Source organism: Pongo abelii, chromosome 16 (assembly GCF_028885655.2).
Source record: "Pongo abelii isolate AG06213 chromosome 16, NHGRI_mPonAbe1-v2.0_pri, whole genome shotgun sequence".
In the NCBI taxonomy this organism is placed as follows: domain Eukaryota; kingdom Metazoa; phylum Chordata; class Mammalia; order Primates; family Hominidae; genus Pongo; species Pongo abelii.
Genome location: NC_072001.2, coordinates 13,566,733 through 13,586,773, shown reverse-complemented (window position 1 = coordinate 13,586,773; position 20,041 = coordinate 13,566,733). Strand labels below are relative to the sequence as shown.

At 47.2% G+C, this 20,041-nt stretch overlaps 1 protein-coding gene across 1 annotated transcript in view; it reads right to left on the bottom strand.

Moving 5' to 3' along the window:
- Positions 1-11,978: 11,978 nt before the first annotated feature.
- The window catches only part of LOC100438763 (POTE ankyrin domain family member B3), a 39,081-nt gene continuing 31,018 nt past the window's right edge, over positions 11,979-20,041 (bottom strand). Inside the window, exons 10-12 of the mRNA XM_054531956.1 lie at positions 18,569-18,692; positions 14,920-16,951; positions 11,979-13,358 (exon numbers count right to left, since the gene is read on the bottom strand). Coding sequence (XP_054387931.1) covers positions 16,733-16,951; positions 18,569-18,692 — 343 coding nt within the window. The 3' untranslated portion in view covers positions 11,979-13,358; positions 14,920-16,732. The remainder of the gene's footprint in view (positions 13,359-14,919; positions 16,952-18,568; positions 18,693-20,041) is intronic.

The following is a 20,041-nucleotide window of genomic DNA, read 5'->3' as shown; positions in this document are numbered from 1 at the left end:
CCAGCTTCCAGCTCTGCTGTAAGATCATCAAACTACATTAATAAAATAATGTAGCTTGAAAATGAAGTAGGCTGAGAATAATCTCATACAAAACCAATAACAAATTTTGAAATACATTTACTTGCAATAAAATGTTATCTATAATGTAGATTCTTTAAATGTTAACCTTTAAATTACTCAGAAATTCAAGAACAAATTAAAAGCCACCATAAGTCACAAACATATATTCTTTACTATCATCATCTTTGCCACAGAACTTTTGCATTTGACCTTTCTTTTATTTTTCTGATAATTTGTGTTTGTTCCTCCTTAAATGGCTCTAAGTTAACTCTTATTAGAAAGTTTCAAACCCATTTTTCTCATCATCATGCCCCAAAATTTGTCAAAAAAAGTTTCAGAGATATAATATTGAGTTATTTAGGCCAAAGTCAATAAATGTCTCTTAGAATAAGACTTTGAAAATAATGTAATACTCTATGCTAGGCATGGTGGCTCATGCCTGTAATCCCAGCACTTTAGGAGGCTGTGGCAGAAAGATTACTTGAGGCCAGGGATTTGAAACCAGCCAGAGCAACATGGTGATAACATAATCTCGACAAAAAAAATTTTTTTTTAAATTAGCCAGGCATGGTGACTTATGCTTGTAGATCCAACTAGTTGGGAGACTAAGGCACAAGGATGGCTTGGACTCAGAGTTCAGGGCTGCAGTGAATTATGACCAAGCCACTGCACTTCTGCCTGGATGACAGACAGAGACCATATCTCAAAAAAACACAAAATAATCCTATAAATAAGGATTCTAATGCCGTAAGCCTTTCCCTAGGCTGTAAATGTTTTATGGTAATTTGAATTGCATTTTAAAAAGTAATGACTCTTGGGGTAGAGGCCATAGACTACAGCACCCAGATAGAAATCCACATATTTGCCTTACAAGAAATAAATCCACATTCTTGCCTTGCAAGAGCTCCGAAGGAAGCACTAAACATGGGAAGGGACAAACAGTATGAGCCACTACTAAAACATACCAAGTTGTAATGACCATCAACACTATAAAGAAACTGCATTAACTAATGGGAAAAATAAATAGCTAGCAACATCATGGCAGGATAAATTTCACATGTAACAATATTAACCTTAAATGTAAATAGGCTAAATGTCCCAGTTAAAAGACACAGACTGGCAAGTTGGAAAAACACTCAAGACCCATTGGTGTGCTGTATTCAGGAGACCAATCTCACATGCAAAGACACACACAGGCTCAAAATAAAGGGATGGAGGAATATTTACCAAGCAAATGAAGAGAAAAAAAAAAAAGCAGGGGTTGCAATCCTAGTCTCCGATAAAACAGACTTTAAATGGAAAAGATCAAAAGAGACAAAGAAGGGCATACAAAGCAGTGCCATCTGCTTTTCCTCAGGACTCTGCTCCATCAGCCATCAGGTGGCAGCCACTCAGGCTGTTGGAACCTGGCCATCCATGCTTCTTTGAGTGGGTGAGGTTAAAGGCTGGTCCAACTGCCCCAGGAGCACGCTTGCAGAGGTGGCTGCTTGCTCTTTGAGCCAGCTTGGCCTTGCCTGGCATGCACAGGCCCCAGCTACTGACACGCTGCTCCGAGTGAGCTTGTCCTGCCTGGGGCCAAATTCTAAGTCTGGCCAGGGCCACAGAAGGCAGAGCCCCTGGGTGGTAATCCTGGCTGCTTTCTGCACTTGAACATAAAGTCCTCCTCAAGACGGCCCGTGGTCTGCCTGTTGGAAATCAAGAAGCCTGCAGTGCCATATGAGCTCTGAGGCATGGACTAGAGCCCCAAAGGCAGCGAACACCCTGCTCCTGAGCCTGCTACTCATTTCCTCTGCGTGGCTCCATTTGTAGCACAGTTGTTGTACTGAGGCTTGTGCATGCTGGGCAAGGACAAGCTGGCTCAAAGAGGAACCAGCCAACTCTGCAAGGCTGTGCCAGGAGCTGGTGGACCAGCCACTAACCTCACTTGCTGCTGGTAAGGATACATCAGTTCTTCTACCCTAGAGGTAGAGCCCCAGTGCCATCTGCTTTTCCTCAGGCCTCTGCTCCATCAGCCATCAGGAGGCAGCCACACAGGCTGTGGGAACCTGCCTATCCTTGCTTCCTTGAGTAGCTGAGGTTTGTGGCTGCTCCACCTGCTCCCGGTGCACCCTTGCAGAGGTGGCTGGTTGCTCTTTGAGCCAGCTTGGCCTTGCCCGGCATGCAGAGGCCCCAGCTACCGACACGCTCCTCTGAGTGAGCTTGTCCTGCCTTGGCCCAAATTCTAAGTCCAGTCAGGTCCACAGAAGGCAGAGTCCCCTGGGTGGTAATCCTGTCTGCTTTCTGCACTTGAACACAAAGTCCTTCTCAAGACGGCCTGTGGTTTGCCTCTTGACAACCATATGAGCCCTGAGGCATGGACTGGAGCCATATGAGCCATATGAGCCATATGAGCCCTGAGCCATATGAGCCCTGAGGCATGGACTGGAGCCCCAAAGGCAGTGCACATCGTGCTCCTGATCCTGCTGCTCATTTCCTCTATGTGGCTCCATATGTAGCACAGTTGTCCCACCGAGGCTCATGCATGCCGAGCAAAGCCAAGCTGGCTCAAGGAGCAACCAGCCACCTCTGCAAGGCTGTACCAGGAGCCGGTGGAGCAGCCACCAACCTCACTTGCTGCTGGTTGGGGCACATCAGTTCTTCTCCAATAGAGGTAGGGCTCCAGTGCCATCTGCTTTTCCTCAGGCCTCTGCTCCATCAGCCATCAGGAGGCAGCTACTCAGGCTGTGGGAATCTGGCCATCCCTGCTTCCCTCAAGTAGCTGAGGTTGCTTGCTGCTCCACCTGCTCCTGGAGCACCCTTGCAGAGGTGGCTGGTTGCTCTTTGAGCCAGCTTGGCCTTGCCTTTCATGTGCAGGCTCCAGCTACTGACACGCTGCTCTGAGTGCACTTGTCCTGTGTTAGGCCAAATTCTAAGTCCGGTCAGGGCCACAGAAGGCAGAGTCCTGGGTAGTAATCCTGGCTGCTTTCTGCACTTGAACATAAAGTCCTCCTCAAGATGGCCTGTGGTCTGCCTCTTTGCAACCAAGATGCCCGCAGAGCCATACTAGCCCTGAGGCATGGACTGGAGCCCCAAACGCAGCACACACCCTGCTCCTCAGCCTGCTGCTCTGTTTTCTCTGTGTGGCTCCATTTGTAGCACAGTTGTTGCACTGAGGCTTATGCATGCTGGGCAAGGCCAAGATGGCTCAAAGAGCAACCAGCCACCTCTGCAAGGGTGTGCCAGGAGCAGGTGGACCAGCCACCAACCTCACTCGCAGCCGGTCAGGGTACATCAGTTCTTCTACCCTAGAGGTAGGGCCCCAATGCCATCTGCTTTTCTTCAGGCCTCTGCTCCATCAGCCATCAGGAGGCAGCCACTCATGTTGTTGGAATCTGGCCATCCCTGCATCCTTGAGTGGGTGAGGTTGGTGGCTGCTCCACCTGCTACAGGCACACCCTTGCAGAGGTGGCTGGATGCTCTTTGAGCCAGCTTGGCCTTGCCTGTCATACACAGCCCCCAGCTACCGACATGCTGCTTCGAGTGAGCTTGTTCTGCTTTGGCCCAAATTTTATCTCTGGCCAGAGCAGAGTCCCCTGGGTGGTAATCCTGCCTGCTTTCTGCACTTGAACATAAAGTCCTCCTCAGGATGGCCTGTGGTCTGCCTCTTTGGAACCAGGAAGCCCGCAGTGCCACACGAGCCCTGAGGCATGGACTGGAGTCCCAAAGGCAGCACACACCCTTCTCCTGAGCCTGCTGTTCATTTCCTCTATATGGCTCTATTTGTAGGACCGTTGTTGCACTGAGGCTTGTGCATGCCGGGCAAGGACAAGCTGGCTCAAAGAGCAACCAGTCACCTCTGCAAGGGTGTGCCAGGAGCAGGTGGACCAGCCACCAACCTCACTCACAGCCGGTCGGTGTACATCACTTCTTCTACCCAAGAGGTAGAGCCCCAGTGCCATCTGCTTTTCCTCAGGCCTCTGCTCCATCAGCCATCAGGATGCAGCCATGCAGGCTGTGGGAACCTGGCCATCCCTACTTCCTCGAGTGGGTGAGGTTGGTGGCTGCTCCACCTGCTCCAGGCGCACCCTTGCAGAGGTGGCTGGTTGCTCTTTCAGACAGCTTGGCCTTGCCTGGCATGCACAGGCCCCAGCTTGCCACATGAACCCTGAGGCATGGACTGGAGCCCCAAAGGCAGTGCGCACCCTGCTCCTGATCCTGCTGTTCATTTCTTCTATATGACTCCATTTGTAGGAATGTTGTTGCTCTGAGGCTTGTGCATGCCGGGCAAGGCCAAGCTGGCTCAAAGAGCAACCAGCCACCTCTGCAAGGGTGTGCCAGGAGCCGGTGGACCAGCCACCAACCTCACTCACAGCCTGTTGGGGTACATCAGTTCTTCTACCCTAGAGGTAGGGCCCCAGTGCCATCTGCTTTTCCTCAGGCCTCTGCTCCATCAGCCATCAGGAGGCAGCCACTCAGGCTGTGGGAATCTGGCCATTCCTGCTTCCCTCAAGTAGCTGAGGTTGCTTGCTACTCCACCTGCTCCTGGAGCACCCTTGCAGAGGTGGCTGGTTGCTCTTTGAGCCAGCTTGGCCTTGCCTTTCATGCGCAGGCTCCAGCTACTGACACGCTGCTCTGAGTGCGCTTGTCCTGTGTTAGGCCAAATTCTAAGTCTGGTCAGGACCACAGAAGGCAGAGTCCTGGGTAGTAATCCTGGCTGCTTTCTGCACTTGAACATAAAGTCCTTCTCAAGATGGCCTGTGGTCTGCCTCTTTGCAACCAAGAAGCCCACAGTGCCACATGAGCCCTGGGGCATGGACTGGAGCCCCAAACGCAGCACACACCCTGCTCCTGAGCTTGCTGCTCATTCCCTCTCTGGCTCAATTTGTAGCACAGTTGTTGCACTGAGGCTTGTGCATGCTGGACAAGGCCAAGCTGGCTCAAAGAGCAACCAGCCACCTCTGCAAGGCTGTGCCAGGAGCCGGTGGACCAGCCACCAACCTCACTCATAGCCAGTCGGGGTACATCACTTCTTCTACCCTAGAGGTAGGGCCCCAGTGTCATCTGCTTTTCCTCAGGCCTCTGCTCCATCAGCCATCAGGAGACAACCACTCAGGCTGTGGAAACTTGGCCATCCCTACTTCCTTGAGTAGCTGAGGTTGGTGGCTGCTCCACATGTCCCAGGTGCACCCTCGCAGAGGTGACTGGTTCATCTTTGAGTCAGCTTGGCCTTGCCTGGCATGCATAGTCTCCAGCTACTGACATGCTGCTGTGAGTGAACTTGTCCTGCCTTGGCCCAAATTCTAAGTCTGGTCAGGGCCACAGAAGGCCAAGTCCCCTGGGTGGTAATCCTGGTGCTTTCTGTACTTGAACATAAAGTCCCCTGAAGACCGCCTGTGGTCTGCCTCTTGGCAACCAAGAAGCCTGCAGTGCCATACGAGCCCTGAGCCATGGACTGGAGCCCCAAAGGCAGTGCACACCCTGCTCCTGAGCCTGCCTCTAATGTCCTCTGTGTGGTTCCATTTGTAGCACAGTTGTTGCACTGAGTCTTGTGCATGCCTGGCAAGGACAAGCTGGCTCAAAGAGCAACCAGCCACCTCTGCAAGGGTGTGCCAGGAGCCGGTGGACCAGCCACCAACCTCATTCGCAGCCTGTTGGGGTACATCAGTTCTTCTACCCTAGAGGTAGGGCCCCAGTGCCATCTGCTTTTCCTCAGGCCTCTGCTCCATCAGCCATCAGGAGGCAGCTACTCAGGCTGTGGGAATCTGGCCATCCCTGCTTCCCTCAAGTAGCTGAGGTTGCTTGCTACTCCACCTGCTCCTGGAGCACCCTTGCAGAGGTGGCTGGTTGCTCTTTGAGCCAGCTTGGCCTTGCCTTTCATGCGCAGGCTCCAGCTACTGACATGCTGCTCTGAGTGCACTTGTCCTGTGTTAGGCCAAATTCTAAGTCCGGTCAGGGCCACAGAAGGCAGAGTCCTGGGTAGTAATCCTGGCTGCTTTCTGCACTTGAACATAAAGTCCTCCTCAAGATGGCCTGTGGTCTGCCTCTTTGCAACCAAGACGCCCGCAGAGCCATACTAGCCCTGAGGCATGGACTGGAGCCCCAAACGCAGCACACACCCTGCTCCTGAGCCTGCTGCTCTGTTTTCTCTGTGTGGCTCCATTTGTAGCACAGTTGTTGCACTGAGGCTTGTGCATGCTGGGCAAGGCCAAGATGGCTCAAAGAGCAACCAGCCACCTCTGCAAGGGTGCGCCAGGAGCAGGTGGACCAGCCACCAACCTCACTCGCAGCCAGTCAGGGTACATCAGTTCTTCTACCCTAGAGGTAGGGCCCCAATGCCATCTGCTTTTCTTCAGGCCTCTGCTCCATCAGCCATCAGGAGGCAGCCACTCATGTTGTTGGAATCTGGCCATCCCTGCTTCCTTGAGTGGGTGAGGTTGGTGGCTGCTCCACCTGCTACAGGCACACCCTTGCAGAGGTGGCTGGTTGCTCTTTGAGCCAGCTTGGGCTTGCCTGGCATGCACAGGCTCCAGCTACCGATATGCTGCTCCGAGTGTGCTTGTCCTGCGTTAAGCCAAATTCTAAGTCTGGTCAGGGCCACAGAAGGCCGAGTCCCCTGGATGGTAATCCCGGCTGCTTTCTGCACTTGAACATAAAGTCCTCCTCAAGACGGCCTGTGGTCTGCCTCTTTGCAACCAAGAAGCCCACAGTGCCATACGAGCCCTGAGGCATGGACTGGAGTCCCAAAGGTAGTGCACACCCTGCTCCTGAGCCTGCTGTTCATTTCCTCTATATGGCTCTATTTGTAGGACCGTTGTTGCACTGAGGCTTGTGCATGCCGGGCAAGGACAAGCTGGCTCAAAGAGCAACCAGTCACCTCTGCAAGGGTGTGCCAGGAGCAGGTGGACCAGCCACCAACCTCACTCACAGCCGGTCGGTGTACATCACTTCTTCTACCCAAGAGGTAGAGCCCCAGTGCCATCTGCTTTTCCTCAGGCCTCTGCTCCATCAGCCATCAGGATGCAGCCATGCAGGCTGTGGGAACCTGGCCATCCCTACTTCCTCGAGTGGGTGAGGTTGGTGGCTGCTCCACCTGCTCCAGGCGCACCCTTGCAGAGGTGGCTGGTTGCTCTTTCAGACAGCTTGGCCTTGCCTGGCATGCACAGGCCCCAGCTTGCCACATGAACCCTGAGGCATGGACTGGAGCCCCAAAGGCAGTGCGCACCCTGCTCCTGATCCTGCTGTTCATTTCTTCTATATGACTCCATTTGTAGGAATGTTGTTGCTCTGAGGCTTGTGCATGCCGGGCAAGGCCAAGCTGGCTCAAAGAGCAACCAGCCACCTCTGCAAGGGTGTGCCAGGAGCTGGTGGACCAGCCACCAACCTCACTCGCAGCCTGTTGGGGTACATCAGTTCTTCTACCCTAGAGGTAGGGCCCCAGTGCCATCTGCTTTTCCTCAGGCCTCTGCTCCATCAGCCATCAGGAGGCAGCCACTCAGGCTGTGGGAATCTGGCCATCCCTGCTTCCCTCAAGTAGCTGAGGTTGCTTGCTACTCCACCTGCTCCTGGAGCACCCTTGCAGAGGTGGCTGGTTGCTCTTTGAGCCAGCTTGGCCTTGCCTTTCATGCGCAGGCTCCAGCTACTGACACGCTGCTCTGAGTGTGCTTGTCCTGTGTTAGGCCAAATTCTAAGTCTGGTCAGGACCACAGAAGGCAGAGTCCTGGGTAGTAATCCTGGCTGCTTTCTGAACTTGAACATAAAGTCCTCCTCAAGATGGCCTGTGGTCTGCCTCTTTGCAACCAAGAAGCCCACAGTGCCACATGAGCCCTGGGGCATGGACTGGAGCCCCAAACGCAGCACACACCCTGCTCCTGAGCCTGCTGCTCATTCCCTCTCTGGCTCAATTTGTAGCACAGTTGTTGCACTGAGGCTTGTGCATGCCGGGCAAGGCCAAGCTGGCTCAAAGAGCAACCAGCCACCTCTGCAAGGCTGTGCCAGGAGCCGGTGGACCAGCCACCAACCTCACTCATAGCCAGTCGGGGTACATCACTTCTTCTACCCTAGAGGTAGGGCCCCAGTGTCATCTGCTTTTCCTCAGGCCTCTGCTCCATTAGCCATCAGGAGACAACCACTCAGGCTGTGGAAACTTGGCCATCCCTACTTCCTTGAGTAGCTGAGGTTGGTGGCTGCTCCACATGTCCCAGGTGCACCCTCGCAGAGGTGACTGGTTCATCTTTGAGTCAGCTTGGCCTTGCCTGGCATGCATAGTCTCCAGCTACTGACGTGCTGCTGTGAGTGAGCTTGTCCTGCCTTGGCCCAAATTCTAAGTCTGGTCAGGGCCACAGAAGGCCAAGTCCCCTGGGTGGTAATCCTGGTGCTTTCTGTACTTGAACATAAAGTCCTCCTCAAGACCCCCTGTGGTCTGCCTCTTGGCAACCAAGAAGCCCGCAGTGCCATACGAGCCCTGAGCCATGGACTGGAGCCCCAAAGGCAGTGCACACCCTGCTCCTGAGCCTGCCTCTAATGTCCTCTGTGTGGTTCCATTTGTAGCACAGTTGTTGCACTGAGTCTTGTGCATGCCGGGCAAGGACAAGCTGGCTCAAAGAGCAACCAGCCACCTCTGCAAGGGTGTGCCAGGAGCAGGTGGACCAGCCACCAACATCACTCACTGCCAGACATGATACATCAGTTCTTCTACCCTAAAGGTAGGGCCACAGTGCCATCTGCTTTTCCTCAGGCCTCTGCTCCATCAGCCATCAGGTGGCAGCCACTCAGGCTGTGGGAACCTGGCCATCCCAGCTTTGTTGAGTGGGGGAGATTGGTGGCTGTTCCAACTGCTCTAGGTGCACCCTTGTAGAGGTGGCTGGTTGCTCTTTGAGCCAGCTTGGCTTTGCCTGGCATGCACAGGCCCCAGGTACTGACATGCTGCTCCGAGTGAGCTTGTCATGCCTGGGGCCAAATTCTAAGTCTGGCCAGGGTCACAGAAGGCTGAATCCTCTAGGTTGTAATCCTGGCTCCTTTCTGCACTTGAACATAAAGTCCTCCTCAAGATGGCCTGTGGTCTGCCTCTTGGCAATCAAGAAGCCCACAGTGCCATATGATCCCTGAGGCATGGACTGGAGCCCCAAAGGCAGTGCACACCCTGCTCCTGAGCCTGCTGGTCATTTTCTGTGTGGCTCCATTTGTAGCACAGTTGTGGCACTGAGGCTTGTGCATGCTGGGCAAGGCCAAGCTGGCTCAAAGACCAACGAGCCACGTCTGCAAGGATCCGCCTGGAGCAGGTGGACCAGCCACCAACCTCACCCACTTAAGGAAGCAGGGAATGTGTGTTTGTACCATGGATTTCACTACAGGTACATTTCCCCTGAGGTTGGTGGCCTAGGTTTACTTCTAGGTTTTTTATGGTTTTAGGTCTTAAGTTTAACTCTTCAATCCATCTTAAGTTAATTTTTGTATAAAGTGTAAGGAAGTGGCCCAGTTTCAGTTTTCTGCATATGGCTAGTCAGTTTTACCAACACCATTTATTGAATAAGGAATCCTTTCCCCATTGCTTGTTTTTGTCAGGTTTGTCAAAGATCAGATGGTTTTAGATGTGTGGTGTCATTTCTGAGGCCTCTGTTCTGTTCCATTTGTCTATATATCTGGTTTGGTACCAGTACCATGCTGTTTTGGTTACTGTAGCCTTGTAGAATAGTTTGAAGTCAGGTACTGTGATGCCTCCAGCTTTGCTCTTTTTGCTTAGGATTGTCTTGGCTACGTGAGCTCTTTTTTGGTTCCATATGAAATTTAAAGTAGTGTTTCTAATTGTGGGGAAAAAGTCAATGGTAGCTTGATGGAGATAGCACTGATTCTATAAATTACTTTGGGAGATATGGCATTCAGGCACAGAAATGTCCTTGTGTTAGGCAATACCATTCAGGACATAGGCATGGGCAAAGACTTCATCACTAGAACACCATAAGCGACGGCAACAAAAGCCAAAATTGACAAATGGGATCTAATTAAACTAAAGAGTGTCTGCAGAGCAAAAGAAACTATCATCAGAGTGAACAGGCAACCCTCAGAATGGGAGAAAATTATTGCAATCTATCCATCTGACAAAGGGCTAATATGCAGAATCTATAAAAACTTAAACAAATTTACAAGAAAGAAACAAACAACCGCATCAAAAAGTGGGCAAAAGATATGAACAGACACTTCCCAAAGGAGACATTTATGCAGCCAACGAACATGTGAAGCAAAGCACTGGTCATTAGAGAAATGGAATTCAAAACCACAATGAGATACAATCTTACGCCACTTAGAATGGCGATCATTAAAAAATCAGAAAACAACAGATGTTGGAGAGGATGTGGAGAAATAGGAATGCTTTTACACTGTTGGTGGGAGTATAAATCAGTTCAACCATCGTGGAAGACAGTGTGATGATTCCTCAAGGATCTACAACTAGAAATACCATTTGACCCAGCAATCCCATTACAGTGTATATACTCAAAAAAATATAAATCATTCTAATATAAAGACGCGTGCACACGTATGTTTATTGCAGCAGTGTTCACAACAGCAAAGACTTGGAACCAACCCAAATGCCCACCAATGATAGACTGGATAAAGAAAATGTGGCATATATACACCATGGAATACTATGCAGTCATAAAAAAGGATGAGTTCATATCCTTTGCAGGGACATAGATGAAGCTGGAAACTATCATTCTCAGCAAACTAACACAAGAACAGAAAACGAAACACCACATGTTCTCACTCATAAGTGGGAGCTGAACAATGAGAACACATGGACACAGGAAGGGAAACATCACACATAAGGGCCTGTCGGGATGGGGGGCTAGAAAAGGGATGGCATTAGATCACGGGTTGGTGCATGTACCATAGCATGTGTATATGTATGTAACAAACCTGCATGTTCTGCACATGTACCCCAGAACTCAAAGTATAATTTTAAAAAAAGAAATTTGCTTTTAATTAAGCTTTTAATAATAGAACTTGTAAAGAAAATCCTTTTGAATCTCTTACTACCGCATCATAGCTGGGACAAACTGCAGATATTTTAAAAGTAACACAAATATCAAACAGAAAGAACTAGACTTAGGAACCAAACTCAGGTTTCTGTAGTGAACAGGGCAGAATCTTAACATTGGGTCGCCACCACTACTCCTTCAGTTTGGCCTTGGCTAGCAGAAGATGCGATCACTTATGTTAAAAAAAAAAAAAAAAAAAAAAAAAAGGTTAAAAAAATCATTTCTGCTAACTGGAATTTTTTTTTTTTTTTTTTGCAGCCACATGAGTTTTAGCCAATTCAGAGGCCTTGTTCCCCACAATTTGGAGCATTCTTTGTATTTGACCAAGACAGGAAGAGATGGGAGAAAAGTGAAACAACAACAACAAAACCCCAAATATAAACAAACAAAAAGAGTTAAGCAAAACAAACAAATGCACAATTCATATGATTACTATGATTACTGAGTGTTCTAATGGTAAGGAAAAATTAAAAGCAGCTGGTGAGTAATCTTAAATTTTAGTCATTAAGGAAAAATTTTAAGACAAAACTCTAATTCAGCTACTTACCTGGAAATAAGGCTCAGGCTGGTGATTGTTCTCTGCCATCTTAGAAGCTGGAAAAAACTTACACTCACCTTCCCTGTCAGAAGCAAGCTGAAACTCAAGAAAGGAGGTGCCTGCTCTCCATCGTCATGGAAGCAGGAAAATTTGACTTGTTGGAAATAAGTAAAACTTCAGAAAAGGAGTTGTATAGCAAAATCAACCTTAGATCTCAACCAAATTTTGGGAGATCAGGGATTCTCTGCAGGGGAGAAGCTCCCTAGCCTCGGCACATTATCCTATTGGTTTGGGCAATAAAGATAGCCCAGGTTGGTATCAAGCAATAATGAGATTTATCAAAGGTCAGGACCACCTTTGTAATCTCCTTCTCTGTATTGCTTTTTTTTTTTTTTTTTTTTTTGAGACGGAGTCTCACTGTCTCGCCCAGGCTGCAGTGCAGTGGCGCAATCTTGGCTCACTGCAAGCTCCACCTCCCAGGTTCATGCCATTCTCCTGCCTCAGCCTCCCGAGTAGCTGGGACTACAGGCGCCAGCCACCACGCCCAGCTGATTTTTTGTATTTTTCGTAGAGACGGGGTTTCACCGTGTTAACCAGGATGGTCTCGATCTCCTGACCTTGTGATCCACCTGTCTCAGCCTCCGAAAGTGCTGGGATTACAGGCATGAGCCACTGCACCCGGCCCTTTGTCTTTTTTTTTTTTTTTTTAAATCTTTATTGGTGTGGTCTGTTTTGTCAGAAACTGGGAGTGCAACACCTGCTTTTTTTCTGTTTTCCATTTCCTTGAAATATTTTTCTCTGTTCCTTTACTTTGAGCCTATGTATGGCACTGCATGTGAGATGGGTTTCTTGAAGATGGCATACTCCAATGGGTCTTGGTTCTTTATCCAGCTTGCCGCCTGTGTCTTTCAATTGGAGCATTTAGCCCATTTCCATTTAAGTTTAGTAATGGTATGTGTGGATTTGATCCTGTCGTCATGCTGTCAGCTGGTTTTTTTGCAGACTTATGTATGTGATTGGTTTTTAGCATCACTGGTCTGTGTACTTCAGGGCATTTTTGTAGTGGCTGGTGGTGGTCTTTTCACATTTAGTGCTTCCTTCAGGAGCTCTTGTAAGGTAGATCTGGTGATAATGAATTCCCTCAGCATTTGCTTGTCTGAAAAGAATCTTGTTTCTCCTTCATTTATGATGCTTAATTTTGCGGGACATGAAATTCTGGGTTGAAATTTCTTTTCTTTAAGATGTTGAATATCTTTTCTGGCTTGTACGGTTTCAGTTGAGAGGTCTGCTAAGTCTGATGGAATTCCCTTTGCAGGTGACATTGCCTTTCTCCCTAGCTGCCTTTAACATTTTTTCTTTCATTTTGACCTCAGAGAATCTGATGATTATGTGTCTTGGGGATGATCTTCTCATGGCATATCTTACTGAGGTTCTCTGGATTTCCTGAAGTTGAATGTTGGCCTGTCTGGCTAGGTTGGGGACATTCTCATGAATGATATTCTGAAATGTGTTTCCCAAGTTGGTTCCATTCTCCTCATCTCTTTCAGGTACATTAATCAGTCATAGATTTGGTCGTTTATATAATCCCATATTTCTTGGATGTTTTGTTCATTCCTTTTCATTCTTTTTTCCCCCATTCTTGTTTGCCTTTTTTATTTCAGAAAGCCAGTTTTCAAGCTCTGGGATTCTTTCCTCTTCTTGATCTATTCTGTTGGATGGTCTTGCACATGAGATGGGGCTGGTCTGACCTCAGCCCTCCTTAGTCTGCTTGCCTCTCCCAGGACCCCAGCCTGGCCACACCTGCTTACAGGGCACTCTCAGGTGCCCACACATACTACAACAATTTTCATAATGCAATCACGCACAATCACCATGTGACTGCGTTATGAAAATTCTTCTAGTGTGATTTACAGCTCTGTCAGCTCAGTTATGTTCTTCTTTCTACTCGCTATTTTGTCTTTTAGCTCCTGCAATGTTTTACAATGATTTTTAGCTTGTTTGTATTGGATTACAACATACTTCTTTCACTCAGTGAACTTTGTTTCTACCCATATCCTGAACTCTGCTTGTATCATTTCAGACATCTCAGCCTCAGCCCAGTTCTGAACACGTGCTGGAGAGTTGATACAGTCATTTGGAGAAAAGAAGCCATGCTGAATTTTTGAGTTTTCAGTGTTCTTGCATAGAGTCTTTTTCTCATCTTTATGGGCTTATCCACCTGCAATCTTTGAGGCTGCTGACCTTTGGACAGGGTATTTTTCCTTTATTATATCTGGTGACCTTGAGGATTTGACTGTGGTATAAGGTGGATTCAGCCAACTGGCTTTGTTTTTGGAGGATTTTAAGGGGCCAACGTGCAGCACCCAATTCCTGGACTGTGTGCTTTAACTCTGGGGAACTTGTATTGGGCCACAACTTTGTTCTCTGGCTCCTCGAGGTTTGGAGTCCACTGCACTGAGGGGACCAAAGTGCGGCAGCTATGGCAGAATGCTAGCGGATGCAAAAGTCCCTGCCTCCCTGTGGGCATTCACCCAGTGGTGGAGGAAAACAGCTGGGGTGTGGGCCAGGGGGCCCCCGCTGACTGTGTGTGCTGTTGCACTGGAAGTAGTGCTGGTTTGGGGTGGGTGGCTGGCCAGTGAAGGTCTGGGTGCCTTCTCTGAGCCCCCACAAGCAACAGTGGTCACTCAGGGTATAAGAAGGTCCTTTTTCCTCTGCACAGCATTACCTCAAGGGTGAGATGCTGGCAGGGGTGGGGTTTTTGGTTCTGTGCCTGCCACGGCTTCATCTTCAGTGGCAGTTGGTGTGGGTTGGGGTGTGTGCTGCATTCCCATATACTGTTAAGGCAAGTACAACAAAACCCACCTGTGTAAACACACAGAGAAAAGTGATGTAGGAAGTTTCCATATAAAGGGCTGCAGTGTGGAGAGGTAATGTGCAGGCTGGTGCGTGGCTGTAGGGGCCACCTTGCTGCATCTCTCCACTGATCAGGCACAGTCCACTGGTACAGAAGCTATGGTGTGGGCACCCGAGAGTGCCCTGTAAGCAGGTGTGTCCTGGCTGGGGTCCTGGGAGAGGCAAGCAGACTAAGGAGTGCTGAGGTCATACCAACCCCATCTAATGTGGAAGACTGCCTAGAGAGATCAGGTCTCAGAGGAGAACTCTCTCAAAAGTGAATCCTCAGCACAGCACAACTGCTCTACACAAACGTGGCCAGACTTCTTCTTTAAGCAAGTCCCCTTTTTTAAGAAGGGAACTCTTAGACCTGATCTGTGCTGGGCAATCTTACACATGAGATGGGGCTGGTCTGACCTCAGTACTCCTTAAGTGCTGGGATAAAGTGCCTCATAAGAGCAAGTGGAGCCTAGAGACGTAGCTGTCCCTGCCCTCTGGGCTCCACATCAGCTGACTTGCCGCTCTACCACTTTCCTTGTCTCCTGGGGGCTCCACCCCAGAGAGGTGTAAGTTAGCAGTTACTTAATGTAATCACCCCACGGTGGAGGGTCTGTGCTGTGGGCCCAAGCCGGGATTCTTTGTCTGGTGATGAGCAGTAGGGGGTGTGTTGTAGCTGTGGAAGATGGACGGACTTCTTCCTTGTGTCAACTGCAGCTTGTTGGAGGTGTCAATATGGCACTTAGAGTCTTTGCTCCCTTGATATTCTGAGGGTAGCAAGGGCAGTTCCACTGCAGAGGCAGTGGCAGAGACGATTTCTGTTGCTCCTGGAAGCTCTGTCCAGGGAATTGCTGAGTTGCTACTGGCTTGACAGCTCAAGTGGGGGGCTGGCTGGAGATCCAGACCAGGGGGACCTGCCCATTGAGGAGATATGGAAACGGGCACCCACATAACAGTCTGGCCACTTTTCTGTGGGGCTGCTGTGGTATGCTGGGCATCCACTCCAGTCCCCAATTGCCTCATATTTTCCAGTGGCTGAAGGTATCAGCAGTGAAGCCTGTGAAAAAGCAAAGACGATAGCCTGCCCTTTCCTCTGGGAGCTCTGTACCTCTGAGGTATGAACCTGTTGCCAATCTGAACACATCTGTAGGATGTGGCTGGAGGCAAGTTGAGAAGTCTTGCCTAGTCAGGAGGAACAGGAACAGGGACTTGTTTAAAAAAGAAGTCTGGCCACATTTTTGTAGAGTGGCTATGCTGTGTTGGGGGTTCACTTCAGCCCCTGGTCACCTCAGACACTCTGAAACTCTAAGACTGACCTGGCTGAGTAGTCCAAACAGCAAAGATGACAGTCTTGTCCTCACCCTGGGAGCTCTGACTCAGGAAGGCCTGAAACCTCTGTCAGCCAGAGAACAGCAGTGAAGGTGTCTGGAGACCCTGGTTGAAAGGCTCCACCCCGTGATTAGAAATGTGGTTGGGGACTGACTTAAACAAGAGTCTGGCCACGTTTTCACAGGGTGGCTGTTCTGTGCTGAGGTACCACTTCCACCCCTGATCAGCCTGGGCTCTCCAAAGCCCACAGGCCAGAAGGGCTAGTTGCCCAAACAACAAAGGTGGTGGCCCACCCCTCTCTCTGGGAACTCTGTCCCAGGAAGGTTTCAAATCTCCAATGGCCAGGGAACACTGGTGGGGGTAGCTGGAGGCCTCAGGTGGGAGATCCTGTCCAGTGATGAGGAATAGGATCAGGGGCCTGCTTACAGAAGCATTCTGGCCATGATTTGGTAAAGCAGCTGTGCTATGCCACAGGATCTCTTCTGTCCCTGGTGGGTTTGTACCCTCCAAAGCCCGCACGCTGGAATGACTAAGTTGCCCAAACAGGAAAGATGGTGGCCTGCCTCATCTTTTCTCTCAGAATTTATCCTGTGTGATGGAGCTTAATTTTTAGGCTGTTAATTTTACTGTCAGCATTAGAGTTGTTCAGAAAGAATCTCACTGTTATCTTTTAGGTTAGATATATGAGAATTCATTTTCTCCTGTAAATAAACCTGTTCATGTTTGTTCTCTGGAAAGAAGTCCCTTTCAGCTATCTGACTTTGATCACAATCATGTAGCGCAGTAGTCAGTCTACAATGACATGATTGAATTTCCATTTCCAATGTTTCCTAGCTGTGTCTTACATTCTCCAGTTCAGAACTGAGCATTCTCAGTTGTCAGAATGCTAAGCTGTTCACTGTACTTAAATGTTGATTTTTGTTAATGCTTCTGCATTCAATTTTATAGCCTCTAGAAGTTTACCAGTCTTTTCTTTCACACTTTCAATTTCCTCAAAAATTTTATTTTCCCTTAGCTGGTTCTGATGTTTTATTTCATCTAGTTCCAGTCTTAGCATGGCAATTTCTTCCTGCAACATGCTGTTTTCATGCAAGAGATCTTCTTTCTTATGACTAAGAGAAAACTAAGTAAACAAAGGGAACTTTTAGTTAGCACTCAATAGAATGACATATCATGATTTCTTCTAAAATTAAAGAATGACATTTATATTTGTATAATGAAATAATTCCCATAGTGGATATTTAACTGGAAAAAAGTTGGACAAAACTTCAAATCTAAAAGAGTGTAAATTCCAAAAAGTTGAAATATTTATCTAAAGACCATGAAAAAGAAATCACTAGAGGATTTTTAAGAATTTCAGAATTGGAAAAGCCTTTCTCTGAATTACAAAAAACCCAGCGGCATAAAATAGAAGATTAATACATTTGACCACATTTTTAAAATTGGGTTTACACTCTGATAGCTAACCTATAAACCACACCATCTTAAGAGCCTTAGCTATGCATATATTAGGACAGAAGCAATTTCTCAAAGTTCTTTAAGTTCCTTTTTCTGAGGAATGTTTTATCAATATACTGCTTTTCTAACATTTTTACAGTCAATTATAAGAATTACATTTATTCATAACTGTTAAATCTAAGCATTGTACCCTTCTACAATGTACACATCTGCATCTAAGCATTGCACTTCTACATACAACACTGAACTCATTTAAGATCACGATTCTTAAAAGGAGAGGTAACAAATATATGCAGCCAGGATCAGTGGCTCACATCTGTAATCCCAGCACTTCAGGAGGCTGAGGCAGGAGAATCGTGTGAACCTGGGAAGCAGAGGTTGCAGTGAACTGAGTTTGTGCCATTGCACTCCAGCGTGGGTGACAGTGCAAGACTCCATCTAGAATACACACACACACACACACACACACACACACACACACGTATATATGCAATGTGCAGGATTTTCGCCAGGTCTTCTGATGCTACTGCTAGTGGTCCTCCACAAAATCACAGTAACTTCTGTGGTGTAAATATATAAATACAAAAGAAGCCTTTTATTTCAAAACACAAATGGTAAATAAGATATAACTTACAAGGCTTTTCTTAGAAATCATGAGATTATTTGCCATTGCAATAACTTTTCTTTCCTCTTTATAATGTTTGAAACAGTAGTAAGTGTGAAATAGGGGAAACATACTGAACTATTCAACTGGGAACAAAACACTTATCAATAAATTATCACTAAATGTGTATCATGGCATGTCATTGTTTTCAAAGCTCTTTGCACTGAAATGAGAAACTACTTGGAGCAAACTGTTCCTCTCCTCAAAAGCAAGGATAATGACATCCACAATGTGGCCTCTGACCCAGCTATACATTTCCTACTTTCCTATTAGTGAAAATAACAAACTGACTTCTCTATTAATATTTTAAAAAGAAGAACTAATGTCTCCAAACTAGCAAATCTGTTGTTAGTAGCAAAACTTATTTTTGATATTGGAAAGATCATCAATTCTTATGAAAAATATCAAATGCTTTTCCTTTGGATTGAGGCCATTGTGAAGGTCACTACTTGACTGTTGCAGGCAAATGCAGTTGAATTAAGAACATGGCTTTATCCTATATGTACACATATAGATATATGACCAAGGATACTTTCCAAATCCTTTATACTTTCCAAAATAAAGCTTTTTTTAATATATACACATATAAAAACATTTGAAAATGACTAAAGAAAATACCTCAGAATTCATTTTCTTTTCAGCCACTTCTATCTGCTTTTGTTTATTCATCAGAATCTCATCTTGTGATATTCCAGTGTTCTGCTCTTCGGAAAGTTGTTTCTGGGTATCATTTTGTTTGTCACTAGAAGAAATTTTAATTTTCATGAAATACTGGAGGTGTCTCTAAAATGATCTACAGGGCAAGATGGCACCATCAGATGTCATTCGCACAATGTGTATCTGCACATTAATCCAAGACAAGGCAAAGGGGTCTCACATCTGTTAACTCTGCTCTCCCCAGTCATGTTGGCACCAGGGACTAGTTTTATGGAAGATAATTTTTCCATGGACCTGAGGTGGGGGAAGGTTCCAGGATGATTCAAGCACATTACATACATTGTGCACTTCATTTCTATTATTACTAATACATAATGAAATAATTATATAACTCACCATAATGTAGAATCAGTGGGAGCCCTCAGCTTGTTTCCTTGCAACTAGATGGTCTCATCTGGGGGTGACAGGAGACGGTGACAGACCATAAAGCATTAGATTCTCATAAGGAGTGAACAACCTAGATCTCCTGCATGAGCAGCTTACAATAGGGTTCAAGTCACACTCCTATGACAATCTAATGCCACCGCTGATCTGACAGGAGGAGGAGCTCAGGCGGTAATGTGAGTGACAGAGAGTGGCTGTAAACAGATGAAGCTTCACTTGCTCACCTACCACTAACCTCTTGCTGTGTGGCCCAGGTCCTAACAGGCCAGGGACTGGTACTGGTCTGTGGCCTGGGGATTGGAAACCCCTGTGTTAACCCATACTTTTTATGTTTATTTTTTGGAAACAGTTTCCACTTATATTCTTGATTCCTCTGTAATTTATAGACAACTTAGAAATTCCCTTTGGAACAAGACAGGGTCTAATATTGTGTTTTTAACATAGAACTCTGAATTAACTTTATCTGTGTATGAGAGAGAGATGTGAAATAAACTGATCATTAATCGCTTTCAATTTTACTTTTATTTCATGCATATTAAAAATAAAACTGGGAAGCCCTAGGCAGAGCAATTGGGCAAGAGAAATAAAGGGCATCCAAATTGGAAAAGAGAAAGTCAAACTATCTCTTCACCAATGATATGATCTTATGCCTAGAAGACCCTAAAGATTCCTACAAAACACTCCTAGATTTGATAAATGAATTTAGTAAAGTCTCAGAGGTTACAAAATATACAAATACCAATGAATAGTACCACTATACACCAACTACAACCAAGCTCAGAGTCATATCAAGAATCCAATCCCTTTTACAATGGCTGCAAAACAGTAAAATACCTAGGAATATACTCAATGAAGGAGGTGAGTGATCTATAAAAGGATAACAGGAAAACACCACTGAAGAAAATCACAGATGATACAAATAAATGAACATACATCCTATGTTCCTGGACTGAAAGCACTGATATTGTGAAAATGCCATAGTGCCCAAAG